Genomic DNA, 25022 nt, shown 5'->3' with positions numbered 1-25022 from the left:
TTACTTTTTATCTTAATGATGAAATATCAAAATGCAGGTTAAAACTTAAAAAAAACGTAGGATGGTTATTTATGACAATTAAGAAGTAATTTTGATATCAAATTAAAGCTAAAACATTCCTCTTTAAAATGATATATAAAACATGTTTAGTTGTATTATAAAAATTCTTAGATAAAAGAAGTTGAAATTTTATTACTTTTTATCTTAATCATGAAATATCAAAATGCAGCTTGAAACTTAAAAAAGCATGGGATTGTTGTTTATGATAATTAAGAAGTAATTTTGATATCAAATTAAAGCTAAAACATTCCTCTTTAAAATGATATATAAAACATTATTAGTTGTATTATAAAAATTCTTAGATAAAAGAAGTTGAAATTTTATTACTTTTTATCTTAATGATGAAATATCAAAATGCAGCTTGAAACTTAAAAAAACGTGGGATTGTTGTTTATGATAATTAAGAAATAACTTTGATATCAAATTAAAGCTAAAACATTCCTCTTTAAAATGGTATATAAAACATGTTTAGTTGTATTATAAAAATTCTTAGATAAAAGAAGTTGAAATTTTATTACTTTTTATCTTAATCATGAAATATCAAAATGCAGCTTGCAACTTTAAAAAAACGTGGGATGGTTATTTATGACAATTAAGAAGTAATTTTGATATCAAATTAAAGCTAAAACATTTCTCTTTAAAATGATATATAAAACATGTTTAGTTGGATTATGAAAATTCTTAGATAAAAGAAGTTGAAATTTTATTACTTTTTATCTTAATCATGAAATATCAAAATGCAGCTTCAAACTTAAATAAACGTGGGATTGTTGTTTATGACAATTAGGAAGTAACTTTAATATCAAATTAAAGCTAAAACATCCCTCTTTAAAATGATATATAAAACATTATTAGTTGGATTATGAAAATTCTTAGATAAAAGAAGTTGAAATTTTATTACTTTTTATCTTAATCATGAAATATCAAAATGCAGCTTGAAACTTAAAAAAACGTGGGATTGTTGTTTATGATAATTAAGAAGTAATTTTGATATCAAATTAAAGCTAAAGCATTCCTCTTTAAAATGATATATAAAACATTGTTAGTTGGATTATGAAAATTCTTAGATAAAAGAAGTTGAAATTTTATTAATTTTTATCTTAATGATGAAATATCAAAATGCAGCTTGCAACTTTAAAAAAACGTGGGATGGTTATTTATGACAATTAAGAAGTAACTTTGATATCAAATTAAAGCTAAAACATTCCTCTTTAAAATGGTATATAAAACATGTTTAGTTGTATTATAAAAATTCTTAGATAAAAGAAGTTGAAATTTTATTACTTTTTATCTTAATCATGAAATATCAAAATGCAGCTTGCAACTTTAAAAAAACGTGGGATGGTTATTTATGACAATTAAGAAGTAATTTTGATATCAAATTAAAGCTAAAACATTTCTCTTTAAAATGATATATAAAACATGTTTAGTTGGATTATGAAAATTCTTAGATAAAAGAAGTTGAAATTTTATTACTTTTTATCTTAATCATGAAATATCAAAATGCAGCTTCAAACTTAAATAAACGTGGGATTGTTGTTTATGACAATTAGGAAGTAACTTTAATATCAAATTAAAGCTAAAACATCCCTCTTTAAAATGATATATAAAACATTATTAGTTGGATTATGAAAATTCTTAGATAAAAGAAGTTGAAATTTTATTACTTTTTATCTTAATCATGAAATATCAAAATGCAGCTTGAAACTTAAAAAAACGTGGGATTGTTGTTTATGATAATTAAGAAGTAATTTTGATATCAAATTAAAGCTAAAGCATTCCTCTTTAAAATGATATATAAAACATTGTTAGTTGGATTATGAAAATTCTTAGATAAAAGAAGTTGAAATTTTATTAATTTTTATCTTAATGATGAAATATCAAAATGCAGCTTGCAACTTTAAAAAAACGTGGGATGGTTATTTATGACAATTAAGAAGTAACTTTGATATCAAATTAAAGCTAAAACATTCCTCTTTAAAATGGTATATAAAACATGTTTAGTTGTATTATAAAAATTCTTAGATAAAAGAAGTTGAAATTTTATTACTTTTTATCTTAATCATGAAATATCAAAATGCAGCTTGCAACTTTAAAAAAACGTGGGATGGTTATTTATGACAATTAAGAAGTAATTTTGATATCAAATTAAAGCTAAAACATTTCTCTTTAAAATGATATATAAAACATGTTTAGTTGGATTATGAAAATTCTTAGATAAAAGAAGTTGAAATTTTATTACTTTTTATCTTAATCATGAAATATCAAAATGCAGCTTCAAACTTAAATAAACGTGGGATTGTTGTTTATGACAATTAGGAAGTAACTTTAATATCAAATTAAAGCTAAAACATCCCTCTTTAAAATGATATATAAAACATTATTAGTTGGATTATGAAAATTCTTAGATAAAAGAAGTTGAAATTTTATTACTTTTTATCTTAATCATGAAATATCAAAATGCAGCTTGAAACTTAAAAAAACGTGGGATTGTTGTTTATGATAATTAAGAAGTAATTTTGATATCAAATTAAAGCTAAAGCATTCCTCTTTAAAATGATATATAAAACATTGTTAGTTGGATTATGAAAATTCTTAGATAAAAGAAGTTGAAATTTTATTAATTTTTATCTTAATGATGAAATATCAAAATGCAGCTTGCAACTTTAAAAAAACGTGGGATGGTTATTTATGACAATTAAGAAGTAACTTTGATATCAAATTAAAGCTAAAACATTCCTCTTTAAAATGATATATAAAACATGTTTAGTTGGATTATGAAAATTCTTAGATAAAAGAAGTTGAAATTTTATTACTTTTTATCTTAATCATGAAATATCAAAATGCAGCTTGAAACTTAAAAAAACGTGGGATGGTTATTTATGACAATTAAGAAGTAATTTTGATGTCAAATTAAAGCTAAAACATTCCTCTTTAAAATGATATATAAAACATGTTTAGTTGTATTATAAAAATTCTTAGATAAAAGAAGTTGAAATTTTATTACTTTTTATCTTAATGATGAAATATCAAAATGCAGGTTGAAACTTAAAAAAACGTGGGATGGTTATTTATGACAATTAAGAAGTAACTTTGATATCAAATTAAAGCTAAAACATTCCTCTTTAAAATGGTATATAAAACATTGTTAGTTGAATTTTAAAAATTCTTAGATAAAAGAAGTTGAAATTTTATTACTTTTTATCTTAATGATGAAATATCAAAATGCAGCTTGAAACTTAAAAAAACGTGGGATTGTGGTTTATGATAATTAAGAAGTGATTTTGATATCAAATTAAAGCTAAAACATTCCTCTTTAAAATGATATATAAAACATGTTTAGTTGTATTATAAAAATTCTTAGATAAAAGAAGTTGAAATTTTATTACTTTTTATCTTAATCATGAAATATTAAAATGCAGCTTGAAACTTAAAAAAGCATGGGATTGTTGTTTATGATAATTAAGAAGTAACTTTGATATCAAATTAAAGCTAAAACACCCTTCTTTAAAATGATATATAAAACATTATTAGTTGGATTATGAAAATTCTTAGATAAAAGAAGTTGAATTTTAATTACTTTTTATCTTAATCATGAAATATCAAAATGCAGTTTCAAACTTAAAAAAACGTGGGATTGTTGTTTATGATAATTAAGAAGTAATTTTGATATCAAATTAAAGCTAAAACATTCCTCTTTAAAATGATATATAAAACATTGTTAGTTGAATTATAAAAATTCTTAGATAAATGAAGTTGAAATTTAATAACGTTTTCGTCTGAACCTCAAAATGTCAAAATGCAGGCTAAAACTTAAAAAAATGTGGAAGGAGTATTTATAAATATTAAGGTTTGAATTTAACATCAGATTAAAGCTAAAACATTCCTTTTTAAAATAATATATAAAACATGATTGGTTGAATTATCAAAATTTGTAGATAAAAGATGTTAAACTTTATTAGGTTAGTTATGGATAATTGTAGTGCCTCGGCCGCAAGCGACCTCAGTTTAATCACTCTAAAAAAAAATTTCCACTCAAAGCTTTGAAGATTTAAAAATATTTAGTTATCAAAATATGTTTTGTTTAATTTTTATGGCAAAACGACCTAGTCTTATCCAGGTGATGCCATTAATTACAGAGCATCTTGTTGTCGACCTTTTGGTTGCTAAGATATTAAATGTAGTATCTCGGCTTAATCACTTGAAATCATATATTCTCCACACTAAGCCTAGCCCAAGTCGCTAACAACCTAACAATTACAAAATAGATCACAAGCTAAGAGAGCTTATTTTCGTTGAATTCTCCATCCTCGCTTATAACTATAAGCGAACCCTAATATTCATTTAACAATGCTATTATAAACTTTAGATTTTAAACAATAGGCTTTGGTCGGTAGTTCAGTTAATCGCTTATCCTACTTAACAGTTAAGGCGTGGACCCAAAGTGTTTATTTTGAGACGATAGAAGGTTTAAGCTTTCTCATTACGCGCAGCGTACAGGGAGAGTTTGGTCGGAGCTAACTTTCTTAATATCCGGTCAGTTCGAGTTGATTTCGACCTAGAGATGTGAAACGATCGACATAAAGGAAACCGTGGTGGTCGTGGACGAAGGCGAGGTTGAAGTCACGTAACCGAGTTTTCCGTCGGCTTTATCATTATGTAAATTGTTTTTCGGATTCAATCGTAGCGGCGACGTAAAATCTACTATTTCTATGCGGATTGGAATGGATTGTCCAATTCGACCGCCAAACCGAAAAACCGACGACTTATGCCTTCAGTGAAAAATCCCTAAAGAATACCCAGGTTTTCTCGACGGGATTTTCAATTCGCATTTAGTTGTAAATGGTTGAAGAACAATCATTACAAAAATTTTTGGTTCTTATTTTTTGAGACAAATCTCAAAATAATTCCATTATGCTCAACATATATCATCTTGTAAGGATGTAATTAAATGTCAAAAAAAGATTGAAAGAATTTACTAATTTTAATAAATATGAGTGTATGAAATTCTTGAAATAGTTTGGAAGAAAATATGTAATAACTATTCGCTTTTATACCGCTTCTTTTAAATTTTAGATCAAAATCATTAGCATTTTCGATTCATAATTCATGAGGCTGCGGTAATAAAAGGGGGCGTCGTCGCGGGGTCGACGTACACGCGATGTTTCTTTGATGCAAAACCGATTCAACACGTGTCCGAAACCGTGCGCACGGGATCCCCCGAACCCCGCGAACTTTTTTGCATTTTTACGACATTTCGTAAAACCAAATCGAGTCGGATCGGGTCTGGTTGTCAAAAATTCATCCTCGCGAATTAGACAGTCTCGTGTAAATGAGGTCGTAAATAATATAGGGATGCCACCGCCACCACCACCACTGACGCCAACCGAACGACAACGACGGGCGGCGCTAGGGAGAAAACGAGCCACCCCCACGTTGGCCAAACTGTTCCCATTCCAAAGTTGGTTACGAACTTGTCACCCGTAATCATTTCCGCCACTGCAAATTCTACTTTGATTAATTTAAATAGTTTTAGACGACGCGCGACGTAATGGTTAGTTTTGATCTATTAATTTATTTTTGAAATTAACAAATAATTAAGAGTATTTTTATGAAACTTGTGTTTTTGGCACAACTTTCTCGTTGTTACGTTGATTTAGGAATTTTAATGTCTAAATTATTTTATTGATTTGAAATAAATCAAAATATTCCGTGGAGTTAAGAGAGGTTCGGTAATCTAACCGTACCAGATCGTAAATCTAAAAGGGGTTATTTACGATCGTTTAGTCCAAGGGACGAACTAACTAGGTCCATAAAAATCGGTTTTACCCTTTGACACCGTAATGCACCTAAAAATTTGTATACACGAAATTGTAAATACACTAAATGTAGGAAATTCTTCGGAGTCCTAAGGATCGTGGTAAACCACGCGCAGGGCGGCTTAATAGAGTACCCGAGAAGTACGGAAAGGCGCTGTCAGTTTGAAGGATTATTTCCCAACATGGAAATTTTTATTCTCGGCCGCGCGGCGACAAGATATATTTTAGCCGGGACCCAAGTTCGACCGTAAATCTTGAAGGGCCGTATTTCACGATTTTCCCCAATTTATCATAAAACGCTCCGGCATAATTTCCAATGCGTCTCGTGTGTTTCCGTTTCGCAAATTGTTTTCCCTTCGAACAAACCGTTCAAACTTGAAAGTTTTTCGACAGCTCCACTCCTTCAAAATATAGGTATAACGTATACAATGGAAATAATACTAAAGATATAAGCGTGATAAAAACATATCATAAACTAGAATCTTTAAGCTTTATTTAACCTACATATCATATCAAAATTCTTAAAAATACAGTCGATATAATTTTTTGAAATTTTATAAATTTAACAATTTCTTCGTTAATAATGTTTTTCTGGGAATTTCAATAATATTATCTAACAATTCTTATATCATATCATAAACTAGCATCTTTAAGCTTCAATTTGACATATATATCATATCTTGATTCTTAAAAATGCAGTTGATATGATTTTTTGAAAATTTCATATTATTTTTAATTTATAAAGTTAACAATTTCTTCTTTAATAATTTCTTCCTGGGAATTTCAATAATATTATCTCATAATTGTTATATCATATCATAAACTAGGATCTTTAAGCTTCAATTTAACATACATATCATATCTTGATTCTTAAAAATGTATTCAATATGATTTTTTGAAAATTCCGTTATTTTTAATTTATAAATGTTACAATTTCTTCTTTAATAATTTTTTCCTGGGAATTTCAATAATATTATCTCACAATTTTTATATCATATCATAAACTAGGATCTTTAAGCTTCAATTTAACATACATATCATATTAAAATTCTTAAAAATGCAGTTGATATGATTTTTTGAAAATTTCATATTATTTTTGATTTATAAAGTTAACAATTTCTTCTTTAATAATGTTTTCCTGGAAATTTCAATAATATTATCTTATAATTTTTATATCACATCATAAACTAGGATCTTTAAGCTTCAATTTAACAGACATATCATATTAAAATTCTTAAAAATGCAGTTGATATGATTTTTTGAAAATTTCATATTATTTTTGATTTATAAAGTTAACAATTTCCTCTTTAATAATTTTTTCCTGGGAATTTCAATAATATTATCTTATAATTTTTATATCATATCATAAACTAGGATCTTTAAGCTTCAATCTAACATACATATCATATCTTGATTCTTAAAAATGCAATCAATATGATTTTTTGAAAATTTCGATCTTTTTGATTTATAAATGTCACAATTTCTTCTTTAATAATGTTTTCCTGGAAATTTCAATAATATTATCTCATAATTTTTATATCACATCATCAACTAGGATCTTTAAGCTTCAATTTAACATACATATCATATTAAAATTCTTAAAAATGCAGTTGATATGATTTTTTGAAAATTTCGTCATTTTTGATTTATAAATGTTACAATTTCTTCTTTAATAATTTTTTCCTGGGAATTTCAATAATATTATCTCATAATTTTTATATCACATCATAAACTAGGATCTTTAAGCTTCAATTTAACATACATATCATATTAAAATTTTTAAAAATGCAGTTGATATGATTTTTTGAAAATTTCATATTATTTTTGATTAATAAAGTTAACAATTTCTTCTTTAATAATTTTTTCCTGGGAATTTCAATAATACTATCTCACAATTTTTATATCATATCATAAACTAGGATCTTTAAGCCTCAATTTAACATACATATCATATTAATATTCTTAAAAATGCAGTTGATATGATTTTTTGAAAATTTCGTCATTTTTGATTTATAAATGTTACAATTTCTTCTTTAATAATGTTTTCCTGGAAATTTCAATAATATTATCTCATAATTTTTATATCACATCATAAACTAGGATCTTTAAGCTTCAATTTAACATACATATCATATTAAAATTCTTAAAAATGCAGTTGATATGATTTTTTGAAAATTTCATATTATTTTTGATTTATAAAGTTAACAATTTCTTCTTTAATAATTTTTTCCTGGAAATTTCAATAATATTATCTCATAATTTTTATATCATATCATAAACTAGGATCTTTAAGCTTCAATTTAACATACATATCATATTAAAATTCTTAAAAATGCAGTTGATATCATTTTTTGAAAATTTCATATTATTTTTAATTTATATAGTTAACAATTTCTTCTTTAATAATGTTTTCCTGGAAATTTCAATAATATCATCTCATAATTTTTATATCATATCATAAACTAGGATCTTTAAGCTTCAATTTAACATACATATCATATTAAAATTCTTAAAAATGCAGTTGATATGATTTTTTGAAACTTTCATATTATTTTTGATTTATAAATTTCACAATTTCTTCTTTAATAATTTTTTTCCTGCGATTTCAATAATAGTATCTAACAATTTTTATATCATATCATAAGCTAGGATCTTTAAGCTTTAATCTAACATACATATCATATCTTGATTCTTAAAAATGTATCCGATATGATTTTTTGAAAATTTCGTTCTTTTTGATTTATAAATGTCACAATTTCTTCTTTAATAATTTTTTCCTGGGAATTTCAATAATATTGTCTCATAATTTTTATATCATATCATAAACTAGGATCTTTAAGCTTCAATTTAACATACATATCATATTAAAATTCTTAAAAATGCAGTTGATATGATTTTTTGAAAATTTCATATTATTTTTGATTTATAAAGTTAACAATTTCTTCTTTAATAATTTTTTCCTGGGAATTTCAATAATATTGTCTCATAATTTTTATATCATATCATAAACTAGGATCTTTAAGCTTCAATTTAACATACATATCATATTAAAATTCTTAAAAATGCAGTTGATATGATTTATTGAAAATTTCATATTATTTTTGATTTATAAAGTTAACAATTTCTTCTTTAATAATTTTTTCCTGGGAATTTCAATAATATTATCTCATAATTGTTATATCATATCATAAACTAGGATCTCTAAGCTTCAATCTAACATACATATCATATCTTGATTCTTAAAAATGCATACAATATGATTTATGGAAATTTCGTTATTTTTGATTTATAAATGTCACAATTTCTTCTTTAATAATGTTTTCCTGGGAATTTCAATAGTATTATCTCATAATTTTTATATCATATCATAAACTAGGATCTTTAAGCTTCAATTTAACATACATATCATATTAAAATTCTTAAAAATGCAGTCGATATGATTTTTTGAAAATTTCGTTATTTTTGATTTATAAAGTTAACAATTTCTTCTTTAATAATGTTTTCCTGGAAATTTCAATAATATTATCTTATAATTTTTATATCATATCAAAAACTAGGATCTTTAAGCTTCAATTTAACATACATATCATATCTTGATTCTTAAAAATGTAATCAATATGATTTTTGGAAAATTTCGTTATGTTTGATTTATAAATTTAACAATTTCTTCTTAAATAATCTTTTCCTGAGAATTTCACTAATATTATCTCATAATTTTTATATCATATCATAAACTAGGATCTTTAAGCTTCAATTTAACATACATATCGTATTAAAATTCTTAAAAATGCAGTCGTTATGATTTTTTGAAAATTTCATATTGTTTTTGATTTATAACTTTGACAATTTCTTCTTTAATAATTTTTTCCTGGGAATTTCAATAATATTATCTCATAATTTTTATATCATATCATAAACTAGGATCTTTAAGCTTCAATTTAACATACATATCATATCAAAATTCTTAAAAATGCATTCAATATGATTTTTTGAAAATTTCGTTATTTTTGATTTATAAAGTTAACAATTTCTTCTTTAATAATGTTTTCCTGGAAATTTCAATAATATTATCTTATAGTTTTTATGTCATATCATAAACTAAAGTCTTCAAGCTACAATTTAACATACATATCATATTAAAATTCTTAAAAATGCAGTTGATATGATTTTTTGAAAATTTCATATTATTTTTGATTAATAAAGTTAACAATTTCTTCTTTAATAATTTTTTCCTGGGAATAATAATAATATTATCTCATAATTTTTATATCATATCATAAACTAGGATCTTTAAGGTTCAATTTAACATACATATCATATTAAAATTATTAAAAACACAATTGATATGATTTTTTTGAAAATTATTTTTGATTTAAAATTTAACAACTTCTTCTTTAATAATGTTTTCCTGGAAATTTCAATAATATTATCTCATAATTTTTATATCATATCATAAACTAGGATCTTTAAGCTTCAGTTTAACATACATATCATATTAAAATTCTTAAAAATGCAGTTGATATTATTTTTTGAAACTTTCATATTATTTTTGATTTATAAATTTCACAATTTCTTCTTTAATAATGTTTTCCTGGAAATTTCAATAATATTATCTCATAATTTTTATATCATATCATAAACTAGGATCTTTAAGCTTCAATTTAACATACATATCATATTAAAATTCTTAAAAATGCAGTTGATATGATTTTTTGAAAATTTCGTTATTTTTGATTTATAAATGTTACAATTTGTTCTTTAATAATTTTTTTCCTGGGATTTCAATAATATTATCTCACAATTTTTATATCATATCATAAACTAGGATCTTTAATCTTCAATTTAACATACATATCATATTAAAATTCTTAAAAATGCGGTTGATATGATTTTTTGAAAATTTCATATTATTTTTGATTTATAAAGTTAACAATTTCTTCTTTAATAATGTTTTCCTGGAAATTTCAATAATATTATCTTATTGTTTTTATGTCATATCAAAAACTAAAGTCTTCAAGCTACAATTTAACATACATATCATATTAAAATTCTTAAAAATACAGTTGACATGATTTTTTGAAACTTTCATATTATTTTTGATTTATAAATTTCACAATTTCTTCTTTAATAATGTTTTCCTGGAAATTTCAATAATATTATCTCATAATTTTTATATCATATCATAAACTAGGATCTTTAAGCTTCAATTTAACATACATATCATATTAAAATTCTTAAAAATGCAGTCGATATGATCTTTTGAAAATTTCGTTATTTTTGATTTATAAAGTTAACAATTTCTTCTTTAATAATGTTTTCCTGGAAGCTTCAATAATATTATCTTATAATTTTTATATCATATCATAAACTAGGATCTTTAAGCATCAATTTATCATAAATATCATATCTTGATTCTTAAAAATGCATTCGATATGATTTTTTGAAAATTTCGTTCTTTTTGATTTATAAAGTTAACAATTTCTTCTTTAATAATGTTTTCCTGCGAATTTCAATAATATTATCTTATAATTTTTATATCATATCATAAACTAGGATCTTTAAGCTTCAATTTAACATACATATCATATTAAAATTATTAAAAACACAATCGATATGATTTTTTTGTAAATTATTTTTGATTTATAAATTTGACTATTTCTTCAATTAATAATGTTTTTTGTGAAATTTCAATAATATTATCTTATAGTTTTTATATCTTATCATAATCTAGGATCTTTAAGCTTCAATTTAACATACATATCATATTAAAATTATTAAAAACACAATCGATATGATTTTTTTGTAAATTATATTTGATTTATAAATTTGACTATTTCTTCAATTAATAATGTTTTTTGTGAAATTTCAATAATATTATCTTATAGTTTTTATATCTTATCATAAATCAGGATCTTTAAGCTTCAATTCAACACACAAAACATCCTTTCCGGTATTAATATTACCGATATAACGGTTTTACTGAATTTCAAAATATTGTTTTATAAAATGATTTTTAGTTTTTTTTAAATTATAGAGATCTTTAGCATTGTATGTGTATACGTGGTGTAATTTATGTAATAGCACGAAAGTCTAGCGTGCTTTTATCCTTTATCCTGGGTTCCCTAACGCAAAAACCCTGACCTCAAAGGGTTTACGATAGACGATGTAGGGCGTCGTGTTTCAGATTTTACTTTAAGCTTGAAAGCTTAAAACCAAATAAAATATATAATACAATTTTCTTATTACTTACCGGAATGCTTTGGTAGCCACTGTGGTTAAATTTTTTTTACGACCCAGTTTTAAACTCGGCGTCGTTCATATTGAAAAATCTGAAATAAATAACAAATTTATAACAAATCTATCGATATAATAAATTGAAAATGTTAATTGCTAGATGAGTTTGTTCCGAAAATCTGAACATTTTTCGAGGGGTCGATACAAATTTAATCGATTTCGGGGTTTTGTTTGTTTCCGTCTGTTTGGAGTTGTATTTTTTTTTTGGCCTCGTTAAAACTTAGCCTCTACCAAACACGAGCCAATTTTTAACGTGTATTTTTATTTTCTAGTTTTTTTTTATGCTCACGTGTTTACTTTTTCCGGTTTTCAACCGAATGTCGCACCATGTTTTCCCTTCGACAAATTTATTTATTGCTTTGCATGGGAATCGATTTCACATAGACAAATCAGATCGTAACAAATCACAAAAAAAAAATGAATTTAACGTTTTAAAAGATTTAAAGGGGTTTTGTGGAAATTGAACATCTTTTATAGAAAACGCTGTATAAATAAAAAAAGGATCATGAAAATAACGATTGGAGAAAAGCGATAACCTGGACGTTCCTGAGGGACATATCAATTTACTAACCGATTATTCGAGATCTCGGGGAAAAGAGAACCAGAAGAAGTTCTAATCTAAACACCAACCGTCGTAATAATAGCGGATTCGATCACGGTCTTATTGGTTCAGGGATGTTTTATAAAAGAAAAGTTGGTTTCAATCTTGGATTTCTTTATTTTTTTTAGCTTTTATTGGATACGAGGGAAATGACAAAGCTAAAACAATAAAAATCGTTATATTTACAATAAAAAATGTTTTTTAATCTCCATCGAAAAAGGTTTTATTTACAAAATTGCAATAAAAACTCGCAAAATACCGTTAGTTATTATTATTGTTCAATAAATATCGGAATTTCATCGCTAAATAGTGATAAATAGTAATATAACTAAACCAAAAGACAATTTATTAGATATGTTTTGAAGGTTTGTTACATTATAGTTGAGTTGCTCTAAGGTTTAATAAATGAACTTGGTGTTGAATTACTTTCTGGTTAAGTTCCATAGCTTATTTTCGAGTTTTGTTACCTTGCAAGTGAGTTGCTTTGGGATTAAGATGTGTTTACCGTCAAGATTGAACTGATTTCCTTTGTTATCTAAAAAAAGTTACCCAACCCAATAATAATTGGATTGAGTAACTGTTTGGTTGAGTACTTTCTTCTAATTTGGATCATCGGCAGTTCTTGCTCTGTCCACATTTTCTGGTTGCAACCCATATCAGCTTTGTGTTTAATGATTCGTTGCATAAAAATGATTAAAAACACATTATCTAACATTATTATCTTGTAAAGCTACTTTTATGCCGCAGAAAATAATTAAAACAACGTTTTATAAGATAAATTTGTCAAAATTTAAAGATTTGTATCTTAAGAACAAAATGAGATATTGCGATGAAATAAAAAGCATTTTAAAGGAAATTTTATCTAAATTAAACTTACTAAAGTTTATTTTTTAATTCCACTAAATGTTGATACCACGATTTTTTGAATTCATCTTTGCCTCAATACCAAAAATCTCAAGAAATGTGTAAGATATCAAGATAAAAAACAAACTTTTATTAAAATGAAATTACCAGGTTGATGAGAGTTGTAAATAAATTTCATTAATTTTTAAGATATATCCTACAAGGACATTTTATAAATAAAACAATAACTTCTGGAAACTATTTTAATAATAACTGTTTTAACGACTAATTAAAATAGTGTTGCAACCTCTTCAAAAACAAGTTCAAACGTCTATTTAATTACAAAGTGACGGTCGTAAATGTTTTCAAGTTTATATTACATTATACTTTAGTTGTTTATACTCCAGTAATGTGGTAGTGAAGGAAAAGAGCAAGAGGCGAATTTGTAATAAAAGTCTAATAAAAATAAAAATAAATAAAGAACCAATTCAAAAAAAAACTCTGTTATATCTCTATAACACAGATTTTATTGTTTAAATTATTTATATTAAAAAAATATTATGGTTTCAATTTAAAGTTAACGACGCTTTTAAAAAATGCTTCAAATAATACTTATTCAGAATTGGACGTAGAACAATTTTTGTTAATAACATTTTTCAAAATATCCGCTAGATTTCGCTGTGTACTGGTATCAAAAACCAGTTTTTTAAGGTTATGTTCTTAATTATTGTTTGTATCAAAAAATGTTTCAAATAATACTTATTCAAAATTGGACGGAGAACAATTTTTGTTAATAACATTTTTTTAAACATCCACCAGGTGTCGCTGTGTACTGGTATGAAAAACCAATTTTTTAGGTTACGTTTTTAATTATTGTTTGTATCGGAAAATGTTTCAAATAATACTTATTCAGAATTGGACGCAGAACAATTTTTGTTAATAACACTTTTCAAAATATCCAGTAGGTTTCGCTGTATACTCGTATCAAAAACCAGTTTTTGTAGGTTATGTTCTTAATTATTGTTTGTATCAAAGAATGTTTCAAATAATACTTATTTAAAATTGAACGAAGAACAATTTTTGTTAATAACATTTTTTTAAACATCCACCAGGTGTCGCTGTGTACTGGTATGAAAAACCAATTTTTTAGGTTATGTTTTTAATTATTGTTTGTATAGGAAAATGTTTCAAATAATACTTATTCAAAATTGGACGGAGAACAATTTTTGTTAATAACATTTTTTTAAACATCCACCAGGTGTCGCTGTGTACTGGTATGAAAAACCAGTTTTTTTAAGGTTATGTTCTTAATTATTGTTTGTATCAAAAAATGTTTCAAATAATACTTATTAAAAATTTAACGGAGAACAATTTTTGTTAATAACATTTTTTTAAACATCCACCAGGTGTCGCTGTGTACTGGTATGAAAAACCAATTTTTTAGGTTATGTTTTTAATTATTGTTTGTATCGGAAAATGTTTCAAATAGTACTTATTCAGAATTGGACGCAGAACAATTTTTGTTAATAACACTTTTCAAAATATCCAGTAGGTTTCGCTGTATACTGGTATCAAAAACCAGTTTTTTTAGGTTATGTTCTTAATTATTGTTTGTATCAAAGAATGTTTCAAATAATACTTATTTAAAATTGAACGAAGAACAATTTTTGTTAATAACATTTTTTTAAACATCCACCAGGTGTCGCTGTGTACTGGTATGAAAAACCAATTTTTTAGGTTATGTTTTTAATTATTGTTTGTATAGGAAAATGTTTCAAATAATACTTATTCAGAATTGGACGCAGAACAATTTTTGTTAATAACACTTTTCAAAATATCCAGTAGGTTTCGCTGTATACTGGTATCAAAAACCAGATTTTTTAGGTTATGTTCTTAATTATTATTTGTATCAAAAAATGTTTCAAATAATACTTATTCAGAATTGGACGTAGAACAATTTTTGTTAATAACGTTTTTCAAAATATCCGGTAGGTTTCGCTGTGTATTCGTATCAAAAACCAGTTTTTGTAGGTTATGTTCTTAATTATTGTTTGTATCAAAGAATCTTTCAAATAATACTTATTTAAAATTGGACGGAGAACAATTTTTGGTAATAACATTTTTTTAAACATCCACCAGGTGTCGCTGTGTACTGGTATGAAAAACCAATTATTTAGGTTATGTTTTCAATTATTGTTTGTATCGGAAAATGTTTCAAATAATACTTATTCAGAATTGGACGCAGAACAATTTTTGTTAATAACACTTTTCAAAATATCCAGTAGGTTTCGCTGTATACTGGTATCAAAAACCAGTTTTTTTAAGTTATGTTCTTAATTATTATTTGTATCAAAAAATGTTTCAAATAATACTTATTCAGAATTGGACGCAGAACAATTTTTGTTAATAACACTTTTCAAAATATCCAGTAGGTTTCGCTGTATACTGGTATCAAAAACCAGTTTTTTTAGGTTATATTCTTAATTATTATTTGTATCAAAAAATATTTCAAATAATACTTATTCAGAATTGGACGTAGAACAATTTTTGTTAATAACGTTTTTCAAAATATCCGCTAGGTTTCGCTGTGTACTCGTATCAAAAACCAGTTTTTTTAAGGTTATGTTCTTAATTATTGTTTGTATCAAAAAATGTTTCAAATAATACTTATTTAAAATTGGACGGAGAACAATTTTTGGTAATAAAATTTTTTTTAAACATCCACTAGGTGTCGCTGTGTACTGGTACACCGACGCTTTTAATAGTTATTTAACCAACAAGTCTATTAATGAAAGCGATTAATTATCGAGATATTTTAACGCGTGAGCGAGCGAAGCGAAGCGAACGCGTTAATTATTGAGATAATTAATCGCATTTTAATATACGAGTTAGTTACAATATTTTTCCGTTGACCGTCTTTTCAACAAAATAGAGAAAATCCATCGTTGAAAAATCTCCCAATTCTGTCACTGGCAAAATAACCTCACTTTTAATGTGTCATAATTTATTTTTGTAGTCTTACCGAATAGATGTAGTGGTCGGTTGGGTCGGTATTACAAATTTCATTGGAGAATATTTATTAAATTGACTACTATTTAGTTCGGTCGGACTTTCTTAAAATCGTTTATTAATAGAAAATCGTTTATTAATAGGTGTCATTAATGAATGATTTTGTATACATTTATAAATCATATAAATACACGGTCGACGGAAAAATTGATTTTCAAATCGGTTCTTGCGGGGGTTTTTCAATTATACAAATCGCCATCACCACGCCGACGGTTTAATTTCGATTTTTATCCCCGCAACTTTTCAATAAAAGAAGGAATCTTTTGTACCCTGTCAAAGGTTTCCAATTTTAATTCTACCTTAAAGAAACTCGCCTTTCCCGTTGCGTTTTTACGATGAGATTACATGAAATATTTCAATGGGAAAAATTAGTGATTTAAATTTCAACTTTTTTTTTAAAGCTCCTAGAAAAAGTGGTAGTAATTTAATTGCATTTTTGAAGTGCTCATCCCGGATTACTACTCACTTTAATTAAACCATCAGATAAATTCAATTTGGGGCGAAAAATTTCCAACGGAAGCTTTAATTGGACGTTGACCGTTCTTCAAGTTCGAAATACCACTGACCTTTTGATATAAAAGCATAATTAAGATGATGGACCGTCCGAAGTAATTGAAGCGTATTTTCGTGCTTAACTTTAAAAGGAATTGGTTTATATAGAGTGAGTAAAACTCAACTTTATCTTTGTAACTATTTGTAAACTATTTTAAAGGTGTCCTTAAATTGAACTTAATCTCGTTTTAATTCAGACATCTTTTGGTTTTAACTAAAATCATCCCTTACTGGACTTGGCAGGTCAATTATTCGCAAACATGCTTAAACAGGTCGAGTCCTTTAAACTAAACAAAATCAAACGGGTTGTACACGTGCGGTTTAGCGAATAGCCCCGGGGGTGGCACGCTAAAATTTGCATTAAACTCCGCAAAGTTGCCGTTAGCCTCTTCAAAGTCCACGCTGCGCCACCGCCGACTTCACCCTTGGGGCACAAATTTAATTTCGCCGATCGGTTTAAGGCTACGAATTCGCGGCGTAAAACAAACTTAATTTCATGCAACATTGGCTACGACCACCAACCACCGACAAACGCCAACCCCCCGGAAAATGCAAACGTCAGTTTCGGTTTGGCAAATAATAGAAATGAAACGAGTCGAATCGAATCGAATATCGTGTACTTGAAAAACTTTAATGACGAACGTTTTGTTTTAATAATTATTTCATTTAGCGTTGTAATAAAAAAATGCATAGAATCCTGGTAAAGTTGGTGGGAGACCGGAAAAAAGATGAAAAAGGGTTAGGATTCGTTATTCATGGTGCGACGCCGGAGGGCAAAGGGTAAAAAGAGGATTTGCATATCTTGTCACTTGATATGGAGGGACACGTTCCTGCGAAATGTGCGCGCATTATGAAAAAAGAGGAGAAGAAAAAAAAGACCCTCATTTTACTGTACACGTCTGTACCTGAAATTCTTCTTTTACAACCTTTTACTGCACATATTTCTTTTGCGGTAATAAAAAGGAAAGACCATAATCAACTTACTTCCTTTTAAACTAACGATAAAAATTTATTATGTTTTCTTTTATCACTGCGTACCATATCATATTTACTTCAACTCGTTCGGGTCGTTCAGCGCCATCAATCGAGGAAGATTTCTTTGTTGATAACTAAATTAATCCTTTCAATCTCTCAAGCAACCACAATTAAGCCTTCTCGATATACAGCTCCTATATTCCAAGATGAATCTTCTTAATGGACAAAATGTTGTGAGAACTAGTTTTTACTAGTGATCAAAATCCGGCTTATTACAATAAGCGCCGTCATTTTGCAATGTGCCTGGCAAATTGGAAAATTATCTCACATTTTTTAATCGGCCTAAAATTTCTTAGGCTTATTATAATAAGCGCACATACAGTTAGGTTCATTAGAAAGTGAGCACCAGTTTCATCAAAAAGCCTGGTGGTTTCTAGTCTTATTGCAATAAACCTAGGCTAATATAAGTTCACTAAAATTATACCGAGAAAATTACCTGACCTTAAAGTATTCTTGAAGTATTTGAACTAATTATAGGTTATTTTATGCAAGAAAGTTGAAAAACGACAATTTTTGATGAACAAGTTTTATTGATAAACATTTATCAGATATTAACTAAACAGATCATTCAGATCAATGTTAAAATAAACTGACCGGCAAAAAAAAACGGCCACTATAAATTTGCCACAACTTCAAAGCTGGCTTTCTCGCGAACCGCGCATTCGATTTTGATGATTCCTTTTTTGATGGAAAGGTTGATTCTTCTGTAATAATCCTGCGATAGAAATTTTCGTTCAGATTTTAATTTCAGCATATACGGGGTGAGAAAAATGAGAAAAGCTTTTATTCTCGAAATTTGTAACACCCTGTGGGGTGCAGCTGCTACAGCAGAGGGTATTACCTGGAATCAAACAGTAGCCCAATATTTTCTGAGCATTTTCTTTTTTTATTCACTCTATTATCTCTGTTACTAACGAAGATGCAGCATTTTAAAGCGATCGCCTGTGAAAACAAGATGAGTGACAATAGTAGCTGATGACCGTTTTATTGTTTTAAGCAATCGTAGAACGACAGCTGTAGAGGCTCAGCATCGTCTTCAAATGGTGCGTGTTGTTGATGTCAGTGAGAGAACCGTTCGCTGAAAACTTGCTAGAACTGGTCTGGCTGCAAGAAGGCTGCCAAAGGGCCGAGGCTGCTTCCTACATATCGACGTGCGCGTCTTCAATCTGCGCGCTTACATGTGAATTGGGAGATCGAGCAATGGAGGAATGAGTAGTGCAATGGAGGAATGAGTAGTGCAATGGAGGTCCTTTTTACGGATGAGTAGTAGCTTTGTTTACTATCACCCGATAGTCAGGAGCGAATATGAAGACGTTGAAATGAAAGATTTGTGGACTATGTCTGGTTCTGTAATGGCGTGGCCGGGAATTTCCAAAGAAGCCTATACAGATTTTTAATCATTGTTAAAAGTGGCCTTAAATCACTGACCTTGAAAAATAAAACTGGGCACCTGAAACAGTTTTGCAGAAGCACTTACATTTTCTTAGAATTACAGAATTGCGTACGTCCTTCATTATTGTAAACATCTGTTCTCAGTTCTAATATGCGGTAAAAACAAAGACAAATAAACAAGAAAACAAATTTAATTTAATGTAATAATTAATAATAACACGAAAATTAATAGCGTGTGTGCCCCCCACGAGCCAAAATAACATCATGTAGTCGACGCGGCATCGAACTGATTAGGTTCGTAATTGATTCCTGAGGAATTGCGGTAAACTCTTCTTCAAGAGCAATTCGTAATTCCTGAAGGTTGTCCGGTAGGACAGGACGACGACGAATGCGTCTCTGAAGTTGGTCCCAAAGATGTTCGATAGGGTTAAGGTCCGGGCTGCACGCTGGCCACTCCATCCGTTCAATACCCACCTCATCAAGATATTCGCTAACCACACGTGCTACGTGCGGTCGCGCATTGTCATGCATTAGCATGAATCCGTCACCAATAAAATGGGAATAGGACACGACAGCTTCTTGCAGAATATCTTGGATATAACGGTGGGCATTACCGTGCCATTTTCTGCACACTGCATCTCCGTTAGTAACAGAGATAATAGAGTGAATAAAAAAACAAAATGTTCAGAAAAGATTGGGTTACCGTTTGGTTCCAGTTAACACCCTCTGCTGTAGCATCTGCACCTCACAGGGTATTTCAAATTTCGAGAAAAAATGCATTTCTCATTCTTGCACCCCGTATATGCTCAAATTAATATCCGAATAAAAATTTCTATCGCAGGATTATTACAGAAGAATCAACCTTTCGATCAAAAAAGGAATCATCAAAATCGAATGAGTGGCTCGCGAGAAACCCAGCTTTGAAATTGTGGCAAAATTTTAGTGGCCGGTTTTTTTTGCCGGTCAGTTTAGAATATATAATACAATAATAATATAAAGAAAATTAAATTAACAAAAACTTTTTTAAACTTGTGTTTTATTAATTAACACTAATTTTATTTTCACTTATTTCCACATGGTAAACTCTTATGGCATTCTGATGAACACATTTGCTTTGCTTTCCTGCACACGCACTTTTTTGTTTGGCATTGGGTTTTTGACACTGTACACTTACAGGTATTATAGCCTTGACCTCCAAACATTGACTCATTTGCTACAGCTTGACGAACAGATATATATTCTTCGGGGATATCTTCAACAAATTGTGCGCCAGAAATTTGGAAGTCACTTCTAGAAAACCATGTTTTGATAATTCCACTCTTTGTTCCTATCTGATAAACATCATTATCAATTTTAAGAATTTTTCCAATTAAATTTGGTGCGTCTAAAGGGCCACGGTCGACTTTCGGCACATTTAATAGAACAAAATTTCCAACTGTGACCGATTTTAGGTTCTTCCCGGTATTTTCAATCATTTTTTCTGACGCTCGTTTTTGACATTCGTGTGCTTTTTGACGATTGAAATGATTGAAACAAAAGGTGTTTCATTCAAATATCCCTTTTCATCTTGATTTTCTCCAACTTTTCCCTTATATTCGTCATTTCTTAACTTTTCCAAATCTTCTTCACTAAAAACTTTTTCAAGTATTGCCTGTGGAATGTTAGTTGAATTTAGTCCTATCTTTGGTTCCGTTCCAAAAAGGGCTGTATATGGACTGCGCCCTATGATCCTGTGCTTTGACGAGTTTTTTTGCCACTGAACGAAGCGGCATCCTATCACCCAATCTGTACTCTTATTGTCATCCATCCACGAACGTAACATATTTTCAACATCCTGGTTGCAGCGCTCTATGCTTTCCTGTGATTGCGGATGTCGAGGTCTTCCATGTACTAGTTTACAATCAGCCCACATACCAGAAAGTTCTTTAACCACATCAACTGTAAATTCACGTCCGTTGTCGCTTTGTAGAATGTGCGGTGCGCCAAAATCCAAAAATATCTTCAGCAGTTCCATTGCAACTTCAGCAGCACGCTTTGTTGTTAAAGGTCGCAGAAGACAAAATTTAGTTGCATGATCTTGATAATTCATTAACCATTTATATCCTCGACATGGAGTTGATTGAAAGTCGATCAAATCAATTTGACTGCGAAGATTAAAATCTTTTGTTGTGATTGGTCTTACCACAATATTACGTTGTTGTTGAGATTTCTTCGTATTACACATTTTACAAAGCGATACAAACATTTCAACTGCTGGTCTGGGAATGTAAAATTTATTTTTTAATTCAAACAGCATTTTATCTCTTCTTCCATGTCCAGTGGCACGGTGACATTGAAGAAGTCTGTCAAAGTATTCTTCAACCGGAATCATTACTACTACAGGATCCTCATTACTTCTTCTTTTTTTGGTTAAAACTCTTGTTTCGCCAATCTCTATTGATGATGGGATGATAACATCGATGATGTTATTTATCAGCCCGACTTCGGAAAAGGAGAACATGGAGCATCTCAAAGCTACCAAAATCCTTTTAATTACTATTAATAGGATAACATAAAGGTTTTTTTGATAGGCTTTATCGGAGACAGAACGATCTATGGCAGAGAAATTGAAATGAAATACTATTAGAGTCGAGAATCCAAAGAAATGATAAAGCCAGACAAATATAGACCGCGCCAAGACTCAAGAAGATTGTGATAGAATTTTAAAGAGCTAAAAAAATTAATTAATTAAAACTTTTTCCCTATTCATTTAATAGTTGTTACGTAAATTTTTTTTCTTGTTTCTTTAAAATTTTTCCGTTATAAACGAGAATCTAGACAAGTACATATTTGTATCCCGCATAATAGAATAGGGTAAGGTATTACGCCGGAAGCGAAAAATCTCGAGTTATCCTTTTTTCAAAAAGCGGTAATGTTTTATATCTACGTTGCAGCGGACGTGATATAGAGGAATATTTTTAAGGTATACATTTTAGCGAAACCGGCCACAGGATATAGGAGTTGGCCCCTATGGAACTCCGTTTGAAATTTATACACACGCATAGTTGGCGTTCAGATATTTCCGGTATTTCATACAAAGATTGCGCATTCAAATCAGGAATTGTTCATTTACATTCCAATTTTAACAATAATAATCCGTTTAGTAAAATTCTTTCTTTTATTCTGAAAACCTTTCAATATGCTTGCGAAATCGCAAAATCCAATATCACTTTATCAGGTTTAAGAAGGAGCTGAACGTTCTAATCTCTTAAAGTCAGAAAGGCGGACGCAAAAAGGAAACGCACCGCTGAACTTTGTAGGATTTCACTAGACTTTAGACGTTTTTAGAGGGTTTAAGGGGTGCGAAAGGAATGGATGACATGGTTGGTTTCATCCATAGGATTTGTACGTTATGTAAATTAGAAAAGAGGTAAGGTTGAGTTCATTTCATACAAATTAAAAAATCAATATAACCCTAATTTTTTTTTAAATATTTTTATCTCCCAAATTTTCTTATTAAATCATAATATATTTATCTATTATCATAAAATATGATCTTTTAGCTTGACTTTGATATAAAAATTATTCCTTAACTCCCAAAAATAAACGTTGGGCGACTTTTTAAAGTTCACTTCATTTCACACAGATTAAAAAACCAATATAACCCTACTCTTTTTTTCAAACATTTTTATCTCCGAAATTTTCTTATTAAATCATGACATATTTATCGATTATCATAAAATATGATCTTTTAGCTTTAATTTGATATAAAAATTATTCCTTAACTCCCAAAAATAAACCTGGGGTGATTTTTTAAAGTTCACTTCATTTCAAACAGATTAAAAAATCAAAATAACCCTACCTTTTTTTCAAAATTCTTTATCTCCGAAATTTTCTTATTAAATCATAACATATTTATGGAGTATCATAAAATATGATCTTTTAGCTTTAATTTGATATAAAAATTATTCCTTAACTCCTAAAAATAAACCTTGGGCGACTTTTTAAAGTTCATTTCATTTCACACAGATTAAAAAATCAAAATAATCCTACCTTTCTTTCAAACGTTTTTATCTCCGACATTTTCTTATTAAATCATGATATATTTATCGATTATCATAAAATATGATCTTTTAGCTTTAATTTGATATAAAAATTATTCCTTAAGTCTCAAAAATAAACCTTGGGCGACTTTTTAAAGTTCACTTCATTTCACACAGATTAAAAAACCAATATAACCCTACCTTTTTTTCAAACATTTTTATCTCCGAAATTTTTTTATTAAATCATGATATATTCATCGATTATCATAAAATATGATCTTTTAGCTTTAATTTGATATAAAAATCTTTCCTTAACTCGTAAAAATAAACTTGGGGTGATTTTTTATAGTTCACTTCATTTCACACAGATTAAAAAACCAATATAACCCTAGCTTTTTTTTCAAACGTTTTTATCTCCAGAATTTTCTTATTAAATCATAACATATTTATGGACTATCATAAAATATGATTTTTTAACATTAATTTGATACAAAAATCGTTCCTTAACTCGTAAAAATAAACTTGGGGTGATTTTTTAAAGTTCACTTCATTTCACACAGATTAAAAAATCAATGTAACCCTACTCTTTTTTTCAAACATTTTTATCTCCGAAATTTTCTTATTAAATCATGATATATTTATCGATTATCATAAAATATGATCTTTTAGCTTTCATTTGATATAAAAATTATTCCTTAACTCCCAAAAATAAACCTGGGGTGATTTTTTAAAGTTCACTTCATTTCACACAGATTAAAAAAGCAAAATAACCCTACCTTTCTTTCAAACGTTTTTATCTCCGAAATTTTCTTATTAAATCATGATATATTTATCGTTTATCATAAAATATGATCTTTTAGCTTTAATTTGATATAAAAATTATTCCTTAAGTCTCAAAAATAAACCTTGGACGACTTTTTAAAGTTCACTTCATTTCACACAGATTAAAAAGCCAATATAACCCTACCTTTTTTTCAAACATTTTTATCTCCGAAATTTTCTTATTAAATCATGATATATTTATCGATTATCATAAAATATGATCTTTTAGTTTTAATTTGATATAAAAATTATTCCTTAACTCCCAAAAATAAACCTGGGGTGATTTTTTAAGGTTCACTTCATTTCACACAGATTAAAAAGTCAATGTAACCCTACCTTTCTTTCAAACGTTTTTATCTCCGAAATTTTCTTATTAAATCATGATATATTTATCGATTATCATAAAATATGATCTTTTAGCTTTAATTTGATATAAAAATCATTCCTTAACTGATAAAAATAAACCTGGGGTGAATTTTTAAAGTTTACTTCATTTCACACAGGTTAAAAAAC

At 27.9% G+C, this 25022-nt stretch overlaps 2 protein-coding genes across 2 annotated transcripts in view; both read right to left on the bottom strand.

The window, feature by feature from the left end:
* Window positions 1-25022, bottom strand: part of LOC111422984 (Chondroitin sulfate N-acetylgalactosaminyltransferase) — a 69385-nt gene that overhangs the window by 31433 nt on the left and 12930 nt on the right. The window contains exon 2 of the mRNA XM_071199290.1: window positions 12130-12208. The gene's annotated coding sequence lies outside the window, so the exon portion shown is untranslated. The remainder of the gene's footprint in view (window positions 1-12129; window positions 12209-25022) is intronic.
* Window positions 21137-21889, bottom strand: LOC139431499 (KRAB-A domain-containing protein 2-like). Its single transcript, XM_071199375.1, has one exon. It carries the CDS (start codon window positions 21887-21889, stop codon window positions 21137-21139), a length of 753 nt encoding a protein of 250 aa, XP_071055476.1.

Source organism: Onthophagus taurus, chromosome 10, assembly GCF_036711975.1.
Source record: "Onthophagus taurus isolate NC chromosome 10, IU_Otau_3.0, whole genome shotgun sequence".
Taxonomy (NCBI): Eukaryota; Metazoa; Arthropoda; class Insecta; order Coleoptera; family Scarabaeidae; genus Onthophagus; species Onthophagus taurus.
Note: the sequence above shows the minus strand (reverse complement) of the source record. Positions and strands in the feature narration are given on the sequence as shown.

Bases quoted from the DNA above. Each gene is read 5' to 3' on its own strand.
- LOC139431499 (XM_071199375.1), bottom strand. From the start codon at position 21,889: ATGTGTAATACGAAGAAATCTCAACAACAACGTAATATTGTGGTAAGA.